At 34.4% G+C, this 14,296-nt stretch overlaps 1 protein-coding gene across 1 annotated transcript in view; it reads left to right on the top strand.

Annotated features, from left to right (window-relative positions):
* PIBF1 (progesterone immunomodulatory binding factor 1) overlaps positions 1–14,296 on the top strand; it is a 102,636-nt gene that overhangs the window by 75,397 nt on the left and 12,943 nt on the right. The window contains exon 15 of the mRNA XM_079313488.1: positions 6,766–6,850. Within this exon, the coding sequence (XP_079169614.1) occupies positions 6,766–6,850 (85 nt within the window). The remainder of the gene's footprint in view (positions 1–6,765; positions 6,851–14,296) is intronic.

Raw genomic sequence — 14,296 nt, 5'->3', positions numbered from 1 at the left:
ATTACTCTCAGATATTCCAGAACTGAATCAGAATAATATTTTAGTAAATTAATGATAGTCCCTACCAAATATATGCCAAGTGAAACTCTGCTGGATCAAAATATTTAGCCCAGTATTCTTGTCCCTCTTAGTTTATTAAACAGCATTTTGTTGGTTTGTACATGGAATATTTTGGAGAGGATGAATTCAGAGAATTAATGCTCCCCAAGGAGAGCCTTAAATTCTGCAGATAATGTTGCTGCTATTAGAAAAGTATTAGTGAAAACACTAAACATGGTTTACAAAGCCTGGTTCCTCTGTATCTCAGAGCTGATGAAAATGTTAATATTTGTAAAACCATTTCAAAATGAAATTGTTCTTTCAACCATTACTTATGACTAACAGTTAATACTGCAATTCTTCCACAGCCTCTAAACTGAGGATTAATTTGTGCTACAGTTACACAAGGTACAATATTTTCTAAAATTTTAGGTACAATAATGCATTAGTTTTATTTCTAAACAGCAATTTCACAAGAACCAGCTAAAAGAAAAATAGTACTTGAATTCTTGTTTTCAGACAGACCTTCAAAAATACTAGTGATTTTTTGGATACATTTTTTTGATCTCATATCTGAGTACCAGTTTGGAGACAAATGAATGTAGTATTGATATGCCTGCACTGTGAGAATCAAGACTGAATACTGAATTTATCCTTACAACTGCTCCATGCTTGATCATAATTTTCCTTCCTTCTTGTTTAGTGTGCAGATTCAGTGGTGGAGGGGTGGTCTTTTTGTGTTGTGTTCTTATCTGCTCATCAAGAGGGATGGTTCTGCATTATGTAAATCCTGGATTTCACAAGCAGAACAGGCACGTCTGTTAGCAGTGCCAGTGTTCCCTATCACTTATCACTTGCATGTAGAGGAATCAGCAAGGACTTATTTGCAAGTAAATTTACTTTTTTAGTCTTAATCCATAATTACCTTCTGTATTGGCAGTAATTGTGGCCAATAGTCTTTTTAGAGCATACTCCTGAGGTGATAAGGTTCCAGCAGATTCCCCAGGATGATGAGTCAGTACTTTCTTAAAACATATAAATGTTTTGCAGCACTTTTTATTTCCATGTCTATAGAGAAACTTGGTTGTACTGGATTTCAGTTTGATTCTGTGATGAAAAAGGCTGTTGCTGAATCAGCACAAGAGGAAGACAAGTACAAGGAAGGCTATCTATGACAGAAATCTCATTTTGGATGTCTTTGGGCCATATCCTCATCAATTTTTCACAAAATGGGCTAAATTCACTTATGTGATGGTCCCTTAACAGGCAGCAGATGTGTTCAGGATTCTCCACACTCATAAGTCTAATAAAGTGTCATTTCTGACAACAATTATTTCTGCAAGAGGAATGGGAAGGATTCAGGCAGGTCATTTTGATATAATATTTTTGACAGTCCTGCAGACCTATGTCTCTTTCCAGCATGGTCTTCAAAAGTTCACTTTAACTAAAGCAGCTTACCTGCCTTCATCCCTTAAGTGTCACATCTATAGAGCTAAGGCTGTCTTTCAGAGCCTTTGGATCAAAATGTCTTCCTGACTTGGAAGGACTGTTCAAGTGGTGCTCAAGGTTGCCTGTGTCAGTAGCTTCAGACTGAATCACAGAGTGGTTTAGATTGTAAGGAACCTTTGAAGATCATCCAGTTCTACCTCCCTGCCATCTTCCACTAGATCAGGTTGCTCAAAGCCCCATTCAGCTTCTCTCTGAAAGGAGAGAAACAGAATACTTAGACAGAATTCTTAAAAAAAAAAACCAAAGTAGTATATCGAGCAGAGCTGGAGATTCTTTGTTGATTTGCTGAGAAGTGTGTCTGTTATGGACATCTTTCACACAGCTCTGTGGGTCCTTAGCCATACCTTCACAAGAGCTGCAAGAGCTGTTGTGGTTGGGGTAAATGCTTAGCTGGGCTGCTGTGATTTTGCATGAGCAACTTAGGGACCCACTGCCAGGTTATTAAGGGTGTGCTGATACCACTGCTGAGGTTTGAGTGTGACAGCACAAGCATATTACCACTCAAAGAGAAGGAGAGGTTCTTTAAGAGCAATGGAGCTCTGTCAGGTGCTGCTCACATATGGTGTTCACTCCCACTCTCATTCCCATCACTTTAGGATTCTCCCAGGCAGGCCAAGGGCTGTGCTGGCACTTGACCTCAAACAGAACTTGGCTCTGGGAGCAGAACTCTTCGTATGCTTCCATACTGAGCCATACACTTGCAGATATGTTTCAGATACAAAACCTTGGTCTTGAGTGACAGGGCATATGCAGGATGAATTTAGAGGTGGTTTGCATATCTCAAAATACTCTGTCAAGTAACTTCTTATTTATATTAGACCACAGAGCACTCTCATTAGTAAAAGTAAATAGTGATGGTTAGTAAGAGCAGTGCTCTGAGGATGACTCCTTGCTGCTATAAGGAAATCTCTCTAGCATACGGTTCTTTAGTCAGAAATGAAAACATCACATTTAACTTCTTTTTGAAAAGAAATGCTTGTAACTATGTCATCCTGTGGGAAAACAAATCTGAGTTTCATTCTTATGTGTGTAGTGAAGTAATTGTAGTTTTAGTACATAATTTTCTGCTAAAAACATCTAGGTTTATAAATAACTGGAGATGTTAAAAGGACTTCATTCATAAAGAGAAAGTATTTATTTTAAATGCAGTTACTCAAATTTCTCAGGACCAATGGCTGGTTTTAAAAGTGGTTCTCTTACCAAAAGCACTACTCAAAAGCCTTAGCTGTGTGGCAAATCCAGAAGCCATATAAGGATTTTGCTCACTAAGAAGCTTTGTGCTGAAATGTTCCTTACCTAAACATTTTGGGTTCTCTAATTGCCATCCAAACATAAAGCTCAGCATAGAGTGTTAGATGAGTTTTTCCCATTGCCCAAAGAATGGGCAATGAGCTTTTTTATGAGAACATTACCATTCTGTGAAATATGCACCATCTATTCCAATAGTAGTGCATACTTACCAGAGAAATGCTCCAAGCAAAATTTGTAGAAATACGTCTTAATACATTTTTTGACCTGTAATGCAACTTTTAAAAAATTGTTTAGGTTTGTTTTGTTTTTTTACAGTTTGAAAAAGTTATTTTAATTTGGACACTTCATTAATAGATTTTTAAGCCTCCTGAAACATTTCAATTAAAATCATTAAGCAATAATACTCTCCTTAATCTGTTTAAAAATCAGAGCTGTGGTTACTTAGCTGCACAGTGAGAGATCACTGATTTGTCATGTATTCTTTCTTGTAAGTAACTTTTGTTTGCAAAACATCTTACACCTCTCTTTCTGACTATGTGACTTAAGAAAAGAATTTGACCTAGACTAATAATTAACTGCCTACTTTGAACTATTAATCTGTAATTTGCACACAAGGGATAGCTTCACTATATGACTATATTATATATTCAGTTATATGTACAAAACCTTTATATGTACTATTTGTATTTAGTTTTTTCAATGGTAATACTGTATCTGAATATAAAATGCAAAAAAAAAAAAGTCAATATTGGAGTATTAACTTCGTGATGTAAGGGCAAAATAACAGAAAGGCACAATCCATTTCTTCTGGAGTACATAGTTCACTGAAAAAGGAACATTTTTTTTTTCAAACTGAATATAAGTAATAATAAAATCTGGTACTATATAAATCCCATGTTTATTTTGTGTGTCCAGCATAAACATATTATTCAGAATATCTAATTATAGAAGCTTCTGAATGGGATAGCAACTAGTATATTTACACTTAAGCATTAAAATAGTTTATTTGCTCACATTGAAAAGAGTTTATATGACTGTAACTGTGAAATGTTAGTATCCATTCTCCAGAAGAATCATGTTACCTAAAAATGTCTTACATACAATATCCAAGCTGTCTTGGCTTTAGATTCTGAGTGAAGCAAGACAAAACAAGCCAGTGGTTGCTATGAGTAATGTGTGTGCATATGACAAGTGTATTTTATGGTAAGCCTGCATTCCTGGTACCTGGATTAATACCTGGCTAGGCTTTAAAAGCATGATGGAATGAAACTGGATGTCCTCCCAGACAATTTGGTTTCTTCTGGAAAAGCATAGAGAAAAAACCAGGACCTGCACTGCATTTCAGTTAGTTTTCTGACCTGGGCTTTTGTGGCCACAGTTTTATGACATCTCACAATGGGCACCTTCTCCACATTCAGGGTGAGGCCATAAGTGACCAGGATCACACCATGGTCCCATGTTTTTAGATGAAAATTACAACCCTTGAACTCCAGTGTGAAGTTGGTTTGCCTAGACACACAGATGGTGGTTTCAGGATCACAGCAAGGCACTTGAGGCACTCCATCACCAAATGGAGCAGCTCATCCTTGCCTTCAGGTGTACACGGTAAATCAAGCTATTTTAGTGATCAGTGTGAAACATGACCTTTAAAAAGACTCCATTGTCCACCCAGATCAGTGAAGGGACCTTCTCATGTGGTGACAAATTTTCTAGTACCAACAGAAAGTGTAGGTTAGCAGGATGTGGTGAGGGAATGATGATCCTTCAACAATTCTCACTTAGGTCAGCTAAAACAAATTGTAAAGCTCCTCTCTGATTTGTCACACTGCCAGTTAAACCTGGACTAGGTTAAACTACTCTTCAATGAGAGTTTAAGGTAGGTTAAAGCTAGAATCTCTTGGCTACTATCAAAGATGCTAGTTCAGAACATTTTAGAACCAGGGACTGAAATGGTCAATCTTCTTCCCAAGATGGAACTTTCGAAGGTATTACTGTTTAACCTTGTTATATATTATCATTCTGTCTGGTAAGTGCTTTCTCACTCTCTCAAATGTATATATGCCTCTTGCAGTATTCTTTCATGAGTACATGAATTTCTCCCTTCTATCTGCAATGATAAAAAAGGACAAGTATTGCAAAACTACAAAATCTAAAGTCTGCACACAGTTTGATAATTCTATAGCAGTGTGTATGATGGAAGACACATCAAATGCTAATGAATGATGTAGTAGTCCATGTCCTATATTTGACTATAAACAAGAAAAATTAAAAATGCTCTACCTAGATCATTCATGTCATAGTATTTCAGAAGGTATAAGCAGTACAAGTAGAATAGGTTCTGTTCTGTAGATGAAACTAAACCTCAAACATGAACTTCTGGTTCAGTCATGAACCCTGATGCTTATGCTTATTCAGTACACACTTAAGTCATAGGGAAACATATTATTGCTTCTCTAATAAGTTTGTGAGCCTCTAGAAGGATTAGTTTATGTTCTTAGGAAGTACAGAAATCCAAGAAAAAGTGGCATACAAGTTACAACACATGAACCCAAGAAAAAGAAGGTACAGCAATTTCATCATGATGAGAAATGTAACAGAAAGTAAAACTCTTGAAAATCTTAAAATATTTTTATAGTTGTTTTAAATGTTATTGCTTTTCTTTTAAATAGTTGAAACAACTGAGCAGTTTGGCAAAAAGATACATTTTTTTCTGAAAATTAATGAATGCCTAGAAGGAATTGACAGTCATAATTTACAATACAGAGCTTGTAAGGAGCTGCCAGAAAATCTCTGGGGCAAAAGATGATGTTGCTTATTTGAAACAAGCGGATGATACACGGCCAATTAAAGATTGATTTATTTTTTTGATCATTTCTGGATCACATACTGGACTTATTACATAAATTGTGTTTGAAACATATGTAATTGCTCCATTTATAAAATTCTAATATATTTACTTTTGAACTCCTGACCTGTTTGCAGTATTCCATATTTGCATTCCATATGCAGAATTGCATTTTTTCATAGTTGTTCATTTATGTTACAGTTTATATTGCACAACCTATTTAGTTAAGTCATGCTAATGGCATATATAACATGTCTTCCAAGAAAATCTCTGTGGCCATTTTAACAAAATAGATTATATACTGGTATTATGCGTGCATTAATCTAAAATGTAATGTTAGAAACTGATGCTGTGTCTAAATAGGAAAATACATATAATTATTATAGAACTGCTGCCTGGAACCACAATGTGTATGCTAAACATTTCAAATGTTCATGTTCTATAACTATGAAGATAAAGAATGATTAAAGTTAAACTTTACATTCTGCTATAGAGGCATGCTTTCATGGTAAATCAGTTTTCATATTTGGTTCATAGGATAAACTTGATACCATGCATTATCCTGGAATAAAAATATTAAAAATAGCAAAAATACATTTACAATTTTTGCATAAACTACACAGCTAAAAGGGGAGGAGCTGGATGTTTTTCGTCCTTGTATTTGCTGTTTTCAGAATTCTAAATACAGTAGTATAAAAAGAGTCCATACAGTGTGCTACTGCTAGTGACTAATACAACAAAGAAATCCACATTTTGATATGGAAGTGTAGGTATAAAGAGGCTTACTTTGCTTATAAAATAATCTCATTTTGCCTAGAAGAAACCAAGAAATGATAATAGAAGATTCTCATCATTTAAATTACCCTTCAGAGAGAGAGAGAAAAAAGCATTTTATTAAGGCTTTGAATAGTTCTTGTGTTTTACTAAAATAAGATGTGTGTATCAGTACATTTGGGCCCATTTTTAAAAATTTCAGAGAAGGATCATTTGATACAATTACTTAAGCAGATTTTTATTGTTGCCAGTGTTTAGCTTTAGAAAATTCATGTTTTATCCAGAACATAAGATTAAAAGAGATTATCTGTTGCTATTACTGCATTTCCTATCCTCTTTTTTACCAGTCTTTTAAATAAAGAAAAGACAGCTTTGCTGCGTGTCAAGAATCAAATGGCAGCAGATTTGGAGAGACTTCTAAATGACCGTGAGGTAATCTTTATCTTTTAGCAATACTACCATAAGTGCACTTTTTTGCTACTGGCCCTTAAACCATGGAGGAAAAAAAAACTTGTTTACTTTGGTTTGATTTGTTGGAGTTTTCTTGTCTGTATTATTTTCAGCAACACAGGTGACTGTGTCTGTTGGGTACTGGGGAGGGTTTCAGTTTTACTCTCAGTTGTTAAATTCTCTCTGATGATTTGTTGTCTCTGTTCTTTCTTTTCTTTTGCCTTGAACGGTGTTTGGCAATTGCAAGCTTTTAACAAGAATCTAGATAAAGATAATGAAATTGATACACATGTAATCTGCAAGGTCTACATATGCCACAGTATGCCTCAGGATCTCTCTGTGCTCGCCAATGTTTGCAGCCAAACATTGGACCAAAGCATTTTTCAATTCATTTCCCTTACACTCCTTTCAATTCCTTTCAACTACAAAATAGGGTTTGGGGAGAGGAAACAAGATGATACTCCTTTTCAACTGCAAAATAGGGGTTAGGGAGAGGAAACAAGATGATAGTTATACACATTTCCAAAAAGAGTCAGGGTACTTTTTTGTGTACTTAGCTTGTGTACTTGCAAGCAAGAATCAGGGTGCTACCAGACTGGAATATACTCTCAGATCTAAAATGATGCAAAATTGTGCCATTTAGGGAACTTTAAGGGCTTTTGTCAAGATTTTTATCTAGATAATTTTAAGAGACTTATATCTCATGGCATATGAGAGAAAATCCGCAGATGAAATGTCTGAAACAAAGGGTGAAAATAAATGAAGTTTTCTGCAGGAATGTGAGAATGTGAATTGCTATCACAGAATTTTCTGAAGCTGAAGAGTACTGAATATAGAAGCTCATCTAAGCAGCTATTAAATCTTCTCCCAGAGCAAATTATAGATAGAGAGTGATGGGACCTAGCTACTCACTTGTTCAGAAAGTAATTGTAGGGGTATATCAATAGTTCTCTGGCAACATTTTTCTTTTCTCTTACTGGTAAGAGAAAAGATGGAGAGATTCCTTTCAAGGAGGCTACAGTTCCCCTAAATTGTCCTGTCAGACACTGGATTATCACTCATTTTAATACATTATTTTCATGTTGAACTGACTATCCACCACCTGAAGTCTCATTCCACCTCCATAATTGTTTTCCCTCATCTCCTGTTCATGCTAATCATCACATTCCCTTCTTAGATCAATAAACCAAAATCCATGTAAACCAAAATCCTTGTCATTAATTGGTCCAAACTAGCTTTGTCTCTCCCAAGCACTTAAAAAACTCCTTTTTGTTAGAACCAAAACAAAACAGTTTCACTAACAGCTGATTCCAAGTCAGCCTTAACTTAAATGAAAACTACTAATTCTGTTTGTTAAGTTCCAAGCCAAACTAATCTGATTTAAACATTTCTAGATAGTTTATAAACCTTACCATTATATTCATATTTAATCATATCCGTATATTAATGATATGAAAAATACTCTGAGGAAACATGACGTAATTGTATAAACATATAGTGGGGTTTTTTTACATATGATAGGCCCTTGGCACAATTTCAAATTAATTTCTTTCAAAATTTCCTGTTCCTACTCTTTCTTTCCCAACCAGGGGTGCTGCCAACTAGTTCTGCTCACAAAGCAGTTACACCTTGGGTGCCTAGTTTTAGCAGTGTCACATCAATGAGCATGAATTGCAGCTGATTAAAAACTGTAGAATGTGATAAAAAGAAAAATTTTTCCATGTTTTCTAAGAAAACCATAACATTTCTAACTTAAAGCTACACGATATTGTTTAAATCCAAACTACATTAGCCCCTGTAAGTACCCTCATAAACTATTCCTGATGCAGTAGTTTGTTTCTTTGTGTCATGTCACCATTTCAAATCTTAAGCTGTGTCAAACTATCAAGGAAAACTGGCAGAGGAGGGCTTGATTGAAAAAGAAAAGCAAATAGTTGAGTCTGAAATGGACTTCAATGTTCCTCATACCTTGAATGTTAAGAAATTAATCAAATATTTCCAAAATTTGTACTGTTTTCTCAAATTTCTTTTTACATCTGTTAAAAATAGGACATAATAATCATACTGGTTTTGTCAAACAGTAATAATGTCTTTTAAAGATACCTCTGCAGTAAAGTATATAAATACTGAAAAAGAAATTATTAGAAGTTGCATGTTTGAGGGAAGAAAACTACTAAATGTGCCAGTACACAAAAAAATCTCATGAGAAACAAAAATACAAGCTAAAATTGTTTCAGGAAAATGTTTGAAAAGAACAGGTAGCTTTTTTGCTTGTGTATCAGTTGAATTTTTATCACTTCTGTTTATTCCTAATGCAGCTTTTTTTTACTGTTAATGCAAACATCTTACAGTAGTTTTACACTTTCTGAATTTCTCTAAAATGCAATTATCTCATGTATTGAAATCTTTCTACAGGATATTAAGTTAGTCTTTGACTAGTCTTCTCTGCTATCTTAATAAAAGATTTAAATATGCAGTTACACCACAGTTTTCAATAGTTATCCTTGCTGACAGAAATAAAGAATACAAATTTTCTCACTTCGGGTTAGCAAAGAATTAACTGCATTTAAACCGTTTGTGATTTTAAATTAAACTGAGATGCAACCCGCAAATACACATTCATACAATTTGAAAAAAAAAAAAAAAGATGAATTATGTGTTTTTGTGTTTGGTCCATGCTGTCATGTAACAGGGTTACTATCAGCCTTGTTCAGTCATTGCACATACTAAACTGTCATGTCTTGTTAGCAATTACCTTGTTGCTCTCATGTTTGCAAGTAGAAACATTAGAATTCTTGAATAGATAAACCAAAGATATCCATATTTAAGATAAAATTAAGTTTAGGTATGTTAAAAGTAAGTGCTGAAAGTACAAGCAAAATGCCAAAACAATGTTAATGCTGTCTTCCAGCAATGTGTTTCGGTAAGTGTACAGTTTTGACTTAAGATATTCCAGCTTGTGTGGTCTCAGGCTGTATTAACTCTTTTTAATGGAATGTTAGAGTTTGAGGGGTTGGAAGATTTTTTTTTATTTTTATCTCTTTGTGATATCAGCTACATTCATAATGCTGCTTTGGAGACAATTACAGCATTTTATACACTTCTTTAATAAAGAATTTACATTCATGATTAATCTTCTCTTTTCACAGATTTTAATTTTAGAAGAAGAAAGCTGAAAGTTATACTTTGAATCTTGGAAGAATTTCTGTAGGATTCTTACATGAGCTCTTTTATTACAGGAAAAAATTACACTAAATGTTAATTTCATAAAATACTTCATTATTTCAAATTATATAAACATCTAATTTGATGATGAATCTTATATTTTGCTGTGGGAAATCAAAGTGAAAACTAGTTATTTGATTGTGCAAAGCCTTAAAAGCTTCTGTCCACCCATGAAGGAGAAAAAAAGGAAGGTTGGACTGCTTCCTTTTTTTTATCTGAATTACTTAGTAAATGTATGTGGAAAACCTTTTAAACTAGTTTTTCATTTAGATCACTGAGAATCATCTGGTAAAGCAAAATTTCTTGTGTTCTTCATGTGGTTAAATGCAAACTTTCCTGTTTGAGGGAGTTCAGTGGCATTATTGTGAATGATCAGTATCTAGGATGATGCTGACCTCTTGTTGGAGGTTCATAATAAAGCCTTCCCAGTCCCCCTTGTTTCTTTGAGCTCTCAGAAGGGTCTGGGGTGCACAGTATTCTGATGACATTTGTATGCCCTTTAGTGCAAGACAGCAAGTTAATGCAGCCAGATTTTTCAGTTGATTTTGGAATAGGATATTTTATATGTTTTGTCAAGGTATTGTTTTTCCAGATCCATCAGAAAAGCATAAAATATTGTTTGGAGGAACAGTGGGGTCTCCCATTAATAATCTTCTAGTAAGTGGTGGAGGGGGGAGTTATAAAGGGGTGTTTCAGATGTCCAGATTAATTTTTTTTTGCATTATTATTTTTCATCTCTGTTCTCACTTTAATCAGCTGAACTTTATACTGTCAACACACTTAACTCAAATAACCAAACCACACCAACCCCAATATGTAGTTTTGATTCTTCCCACTAACTTATTAACTGCATGACCTGTCCCTATCTTTGGAACTTATTGCCCATGTGTCTTTGTATAGTTAGGGAAGAATGAGTAAGAAAGATGTTCCTTCAAAGCATAAATGCAGATTAATTTATACATCATGCCTGAGTTGACCCAATAGCTGTAACTCTGCCTTACTCCTTTGCTCCTGATTCTCCTCCTCCCTCCTCCTGCTGCACCAGCTCTGACACTCTTCTAATGCTGCATTCAAATCACTAAACAGAAACCTAACCTGGCCAAAAAAACCCTTACAAAAGTGTATTGCTGTCTATTAAGTTAGCAGTTTGAATGATCTTTGGAAAGAGTCTAGCAAAGAAAAAAGACAAGTAAAAATATTTATGTCAATATTACTTACCTTTGATAAAGAGGGTATTTTGTGTCCAAAACTGAATAGAAGACCAGCTTCTGTGCCATGCTTTATCTGTAACCAAACGTTATTCTTTTGTGCATATAACGGGCATCTATAATTTAAAGGCACTGAAATACAGTTCTCTGTTAAGTGCTAAAGTTAATTTGGATGAATCCACTAAATCTTTTTGATTAAACTCTTGATACATGATTCCTTTTATCTAGTTTGTTCTTTTTTTTTTTTTACTCTTTCCAACAATGAGTCTTCAACTGAAAGAAATATTTACCATGAGCTATGTGATCCTGGCAATTCCATTGCCTTTCATGCTTGATGCAGTTGTTAGTATTTTGTAACATCAGAAGTGCAATTCTTGACTTTATCCATTGGCTTTCAAACTCCAGATGAAAACTTGGAAGGGCAGTCTGTCAGCACTCAGATGTTTGGCAAGAAGTTTTAGTAATAATTTCCTGAGGTTATATTTAAGAGGTTATAAATTTGATATGCTTTGATGTATAGCATTGTACTATTTCTTCAGAAATTTAAGATACAGATGTGTCACAATAAAGAAAACTAATAACCTGCACAATTAAATCTATTTTAGCTTTTCCAATTCAAACAGGGTGTAAAAATTGAGTTCTAAAATCCTGAAAATTAACTCGCTTGGGTTTATATTTTTAATGTGAAATTCATAATCCACTGAGTTTTCGGGGGAAAAAAAGCAGAGCAAGTAGAAGAGTTCTTTTTATGTTTCAAATAAAAATTCGTTAGGAGACCTTAAAACAAAAAATGAGACAGTGGAGTAAGAGACACCAATATAAGACTTTAATAGATGTTCCTTCAAGTCCTACAATTAGTCGCTGTTTGTATGAATATAAAGGACTTCATTTACACTATTTTTGTAACTGCTTGAAATCGCCAGTATGTGATGCAGTCTGCAATACAGTAATTTTTAACCTAAAAAAGTAAAACTAATACTATGAAATCATTGTCATGAGAAATAGAAGGGTAATATTTATGACATGGATGCTGCAAATTCAGGCTGTTTACAACAGCCATTAATTTCCTAGAGCACAATTGTTTATGTGAGATGATTCATTATCAGCCCATGAATATTATACACCAGGTAAGAAGATATGACAGCCTGCCGATATTTTGTCTGCTTTACACATCTGTGCATTCACCGTACATTAGCAGCTGTGTATACAAGTGATAGAATGTAAACTTGCTGAACTAGCCCCCTGCCTTATTGACACATTCATGTGTTGCTGTGCCAAAGCTCTTCAAGTGAAGTTAGCAACTGGAAACCAGGCTCTTGCTGTCTGTTGGGGGACAAAGTAGAAAACATGTAGTAGTTTAAACAAACCTGGTTGATATCAGTCAGTTAAGTGGCTACAGAGACATGGATTTTCATTGCTATTTGTTTACTTAAATCCAGTTAGCTTCTGTCAGTAAATTTTTGTGTCACTCAAATTGAATGTTAAATCTGTCTAAATATGTGTACCTGAATTGGTAGGAATCTTAACTACACAGGTTTAAAATTTATTTTGTTAACCGTTGCAAGCTCTAATTCTATTTAAAACATATTGAAGCATAAAAATTCTTAGTGAGCTGTTCTTGCTGAAAATAGTCTGCCAGGTTAATATTAAAATGCTGATTAGCTGAGTGACTATTATGTTGAACTTACTTTCCACTTGGCAGGTGAGAAGCATTCCACATGTGATGTATAACTCACCATTTATGAATAAGCATGCTTTTCCTTTAAAACCATGTAACTCCCCTTCCCAGGTTTTCACAGTTTCTTATCAATATATCAAAATAATCCTATTTATTAAGTGAATATTTCTTTGGTCTTCACCACTGTAATTGAACACCTGTCTCACGAATATTATACCCAGATATTAGGCAGAAAACTATTACTATCCCTGTTTTGCAGAAGCAAATCAAAATGAAAGACATGGTGCTTTGTTCAAAACTCCTGTTTGTGGAAGAGGTTGAGAGTTCATGTGTCCTAATGCAGTATCTTACTCACAGCCATTTTTTGTTTCTGACATGTTTCAATTCAAAAGCCCGAAAAGAAAATCACCTTGGTATTTATTTTTCCTAACCAGACACAAATTAACTCTTCTCTCTAAGGCTCCTTCTTATATAGGAACTGACTGAATTTTGGAAGCAGTTTTACAAACAATTACATTTTCCCTTTGTATCATTGTGAGAATTTACATTCACTATTTAATCAATGTCTCCTGAAAAAGGCCACTTTCCAGTGTCCTACCAGTCTCTTAAAGATTAGATCTTAAAAACTGAAAATGTAAACAAAAACTTTTCATTTAATCTGTTGGATAGATATTTTGTATTTTTTATATAATATTTTCTGGGCAGAAAAAAAGCGATAAATTTCACAAGAGGCCAGAGGTCTAACGTGAGTGAGATTAACAGTCTAGCTTATTTTGTCCAAGCAATCAGAGAATGTGCTGGGATGCAAGAAAAGGAGATAAGCACAAGGCAGTATTGTGTAGGTAAGAAATAAGCATAGAGAAAAAGACAGAATAGATGAGAAAGAAGAAGTTAAGAACAAAAAATAGTAATTTCATTATCTTTAAAATGTAAAAAATCTGACTTATTCTTTAGTTTTTGATAAATGCTTGCCAAATGCATTTTCCAAGTGTGTTTGGAGATGGAGATAGTCCACGTGATCAAGATGAGAAACAGTTACTAATTAGTTATATTAGGATATGCAGAGTTTGTGAAGGGCTCTAAGTGTTTTTTCAAAGCTTCTATAAATTATCAGGCTAAGGTTTCCAGGGATTTAGATAAATGTTTATGAATGTTAGATTTGAAACATGGCCATATGAATTTCAGAATCTCATGACATTGTTCCAAAATTTAATGTTCACAGTGTTTGAGGATCTAGTAGTCTCTCTGCTTGCATTCATCTTATGTCAGTATCCTGCACAAAATCCTGGTACTTCTCAATAGTTACCCTGGTTTTTT

This window comes from Erithacus rubecula (genome assembly GCF_903797595.1).
Source record: "Erithacus rubecula genome assembly, chromosome: 1".
NCBI lineage: Eukaryota > Metazoa > Chordata > Aves > Passeriformes > Muscicapidae > Erithacus > Erithacus rubecula.
Note: the sequence above shows the minus strand (reverse complement) of the source record. Positions and strands in the feature narration are given on the sequence as shown.